This window comes from Plectropomus leopardus, unplaced genomic scaffold (assembly GCF_008729295.1).
Source record: "Plectropomus leopardus isolate mb unplaced genomic scaffold, YSFRI_Pleo_2.0 unplaced_scaffold3414, whole genome shotgun sequence".
NCBI classification, from domain to species: Eukaryota; Metazoa; Chordata; class Actinopteri; order Perciformes; family Serranidae; genus Plectropomus; species Plectropomus leopardus.
The window spans coordinates 1-3,921 of NW_024637291.1; the positions used below are offsets into that span (position 1 = coordinate 1).

The window sequence follows — 3,921 nt, forward strand, 5'->3', positions numbered from 1 at the left end:
GGTGTGTCTGCAGCTCGGGTGTGTCTGCAGCTCGGGTGTGTCTGCAGCTCTGGTGTGCCTGCAGCTCGGGTGTGTCTGCAGCTCGGGTGTGTCTGCAGCTCGGGTGTGTCTGCAGCTCAGGTGTGTCTGCAGCTCGGGTGTGTCTGCAGCTCAGGTGTGTCTGCAGCTCGGGTGTGTCTGCAGCTCAGGTGTGTCTGCAGCTCGGGTGTGTCTGCTGCTCGGGTGTGTCTGCAGCTCGGGTGTGTCTGCAGCTCGGGTGTGTCTGCAGCTCTGGTGTGCCTGCAGCTCGGGTGTGTCTGCAGCTCGGGTGTGTCTGCAGCTCGGGTGTGTCTGCAGCTCAGGTGTGTCTGCAGCTCGGGTGTGTCTGCAGCTCAGGTGTATCAACAGTTGTAGCTGATGATAAAATATAACTCTGCTCTGGTGATTAAAGTGTTAAACTAATCTGTAAAAGGTGGAGACGACGATGCCTCGGACAACGAACACGAAGTGTTTCCTGACGACCTTCCGGCTGAGTTTGTCGGAGGACCAGACTTCATGTCAGCAGGTACACACACTCCTGCAGGGCTGTGATTACATTCAGCTCAATATAAAGATATCAGTATATAAATCTAATCAATACTGAATATTTTGCGTGTGCAGACGCTGAGAGAGACGAGCTGAGTTATGAAGATCTGGTGAAGCTGCGTGTGGTGAGACATCGATGCGTCCACTCACACTTCTGTTATTTAAGTCTGGAGGATCACATCATCGTTTACAGTTTTGCAAAACAATTAGTTCTTTTCTTTAGTTTGATATTTTCTTGCTGCTACATGACAAAGTTAATTGTTGTTGTCAAAATGAAAAACTTTTCCTGCTTTAAAAAAATACTTTTCATGTTTTAATCATTTTTCCTCATAACTATTATTCTGTTATTATTACTTATAACAAGAAAAGGTTTTCTAACAATGAGATATGTTGACTTTGTGTAATAATAATACTGTTTGAATAATTATAGTATTTATTAACTAAAGCTTTCATCAGGAAAATGATTCAGTTGTGTACTGTAGCTTCTGTGCGGGATAATACGTTATTTATCGTTAATAATATTCACTGATATAAATGTTGATATGTTGTTTTATAACAGGATGTTCATTGTAAAAACAGCAGATAATTTAAAGCAAAAATGACAAATGATCAATAGCTATGATTAAAAAAATCAAATAAATAATTAAAAATGTATTTTTAAATATCTGATAAATAATGCTGGGATGATGTTAACCCTTTGTGTGTCTGTGTGTTCAGGAGCAGCTGGTGGTGAACAGTCGAGGTTACACTCAGGAGACGGCTCTGTCTCGAAGAGTCAAAGACTGGGAGGACAAGGTCCGACCGGAGCTGCTGCTGCAGGTGAAACACGCGGCTTCATCTCCGCCCGTCAGCTGTAAACATCCTGCTGTTGTTTTTGTGTCACGTCCTGTTTGTCTTTCAGGAGGAGCGTGCCGTGTTTGACATCCACGATTACGGCGACCGGATCGTCGGTGCGTTGAACGGCGTCGGTCAGCGCAGATCGTTCTCCTCCATCGTCGCCGGTTTGGATAACTTTGAAGCCTGCAAATATCTGCTGGCCTCACTGCAGCTGGTGAACACACACACACACACACACACACACTCACACACACACACACACACACACACACACACACACACACACACTCATATTCACTGAATACGATACAAAGAAACAGGGTCGACTGAAATCGTTTTTTCATACCGATAATTAGTAGTTAATGAGACCAATAACCGATATTTGGAACCAATATGCGTTTACTATAAAAATCAGTCTTTCTGTCAATATTTAGAATATAACAAACTCCAACACAAAACTTTGTTTAAATGCTTTTAGAAAATGTTCATTCAAAAGTGAAATCTTTTACATCATATACATCAACTTTTTTTATAAAGTCAAATGAAACTTTAAATTAAAAATGAATAAATGAAATTATCTCCCTGAGGTTTTACAAAGTCAAAGTTCCCCCCATGCTGATTGAATTTCTTTGCACTTTGTAGTGAATTAATTTTATGTGGGATCATTAAAAATAAAACGCTGATACAGATTATCATCAAAATGCCAAATATCGACCCTGATAATCAGCGAGCCTGATAATCTGTTGTAATCTGTAATCTGCAAAGAAATATTTGAATTTCCTTTGAGTGTATTTTTGTTGATAAAAAAAAAATAATGAAGACGCAGAAGTTTGGAGAAACGTCCAGAGAAAACTGAAATGTGACCAAACATCTGAAGTGTTTGCAGGTCAACATCAAACCTGTTTTAGGAATGAAAACCGTATGTAAGTATTTAAACTGAGGCGTGACAGTAGATCCTGCTTCCTGTGGTGTCTCAGGCCAACGACTACACGGTGGAGGTGGACAGCGTGGTCGGTCTGGAGGACGGTCTGGAGGACAGTCTGGACACGATGGGGCTGACGCTGCTCAGCACTCACAGAGCGACCGACAGATTCAAAACCATGACGGCCTCGACGTGAAACTCTGAGAGTTCAAAGACGAGCTCATCACATCGTCTTCGTTACACTCGTCACCATCTTTCCTCTGCGTAAACTTTCTCTTGAGATTTTTTACTTCTGTCTTTTTAAAAGATGATTCTTTTTCTGTCTTTGTGTCTCATGAACAAACAGTTTTCTTTGATTCAGCCGATCATTGAATCATGATCTGTCCGTCTGTAAAAGCTCGTCTCTCACGATCAAAATGTTTTCCCCTCAACAATTTCTGAAAAAAATAAAATCTGTACGGGATGAATTTGTTGCTTAAAACTAAAAAAACGAGGTTGGTGGTCTATCAAAAACATTTTCAGGAGCTTCTTGGTCACTGTGGCTGTGCTCGAACTCTTCACCCCAGCATGTAGTGTGTATTAAGTCGTGAACTATATAGGGAAGAGCCAAACAAAATTTTAGACAAAGGTCCCCAACATCATGAAATGGCCGGATGCTAACTTCCACATGTTGGGAAATTTGCATCATTTGCCTAATTTGCATACGTTTACAGAAATACGTTGTCATTTAGAAAGTGACCGTCTCAAAAAATACAATTGTTCTATCCACGTGTTAATAAAATTGCACAATTTATAACTGATGTTAAGTGATTTCTTTATTTCAAAAACAAAAAAGAGTAAGTTACTAATCCATACAGACATCCATACATCTAAATGGAATAAAACAATAATTAAATCATTTACCAAATGTACATGAGTTTGCATGAAAGCATATATTGTCAGCACTTCAGCAGCTGCTGATCGGATCTGGGTGGTTTTATGGTTCTTGAGGATGCTGAATCCATTTCTGATATTTTCTAAATTCAGTTAGTGGATTCTTCAAACCAGAGGTTTTGAAAGTTCTTGTTGTTGAAGTTATTTCAGGTGAAATAACCGAAATAACTTCACAACAGTTAGAGTTAGTTTAACACATGAATAAAATAATTGGATATTTAGTCCATCGCTTTTTAGCTGAGGTGTTTGTGTAAATGTATGCAAATTAGGCAAATTATCCAACATATGATTTCTAAGAATACAAACAAAAAAAACCCAAAATAACCACTTATGTCAAACTCTGCAGCGAGTACTTTCCACTCTTTGACAACAAACGGAAAACTGCCAGCAGCATATTTAATAATTCATTCTGAACATTTGTACTTCTGTTATTTATTTCAGAGCATCATTTCAATACTTTTAGTGCACAAACTCCAGCTGCCTTAACCCTTTGATTAATGAGAGATTCAAGATTAAAGGTGTAAAAGCTGTTTATGGTTTCAAACAGAAGCTCTCAGAGTTTAAATGTTCCAAAATCCAAACAGAAACTCAAATACTCCGTTTATAGTTCGCTGTAGTTGATGACGTGTTTGCTGACACAAACAGAATATTTGGGGTTTCACAGT

The 3,921-nt window shown here is 39.5% G+C and overlaps 1 protein-coding gene across 1 annotated transcript; it reads left to right on the top strand.

Annotated features, from left to right (window-relative positions):
• Positions 1-451: 451 nt before the first annotated feature.
• On the top strand, positions 452-3,915 carry LOC121938806 (condensin-2 complex subunit H2-like; the record flags this gene model as incomplete). Its single annotated transcript, XM_042481969.1, has 5 exons — positions 452-544; positions 640-689; positions 1,282-1,383; positions 1,466-1,615; positions 2,379-3,915. Coding segments are annotated over 5 exons (536 nt in total), but the record flags the coding sequence as incomplete, so codon positions are not given.
• Between the last annotated feature and the right edge of the window lie 6 nt (positions 3,916-3,921).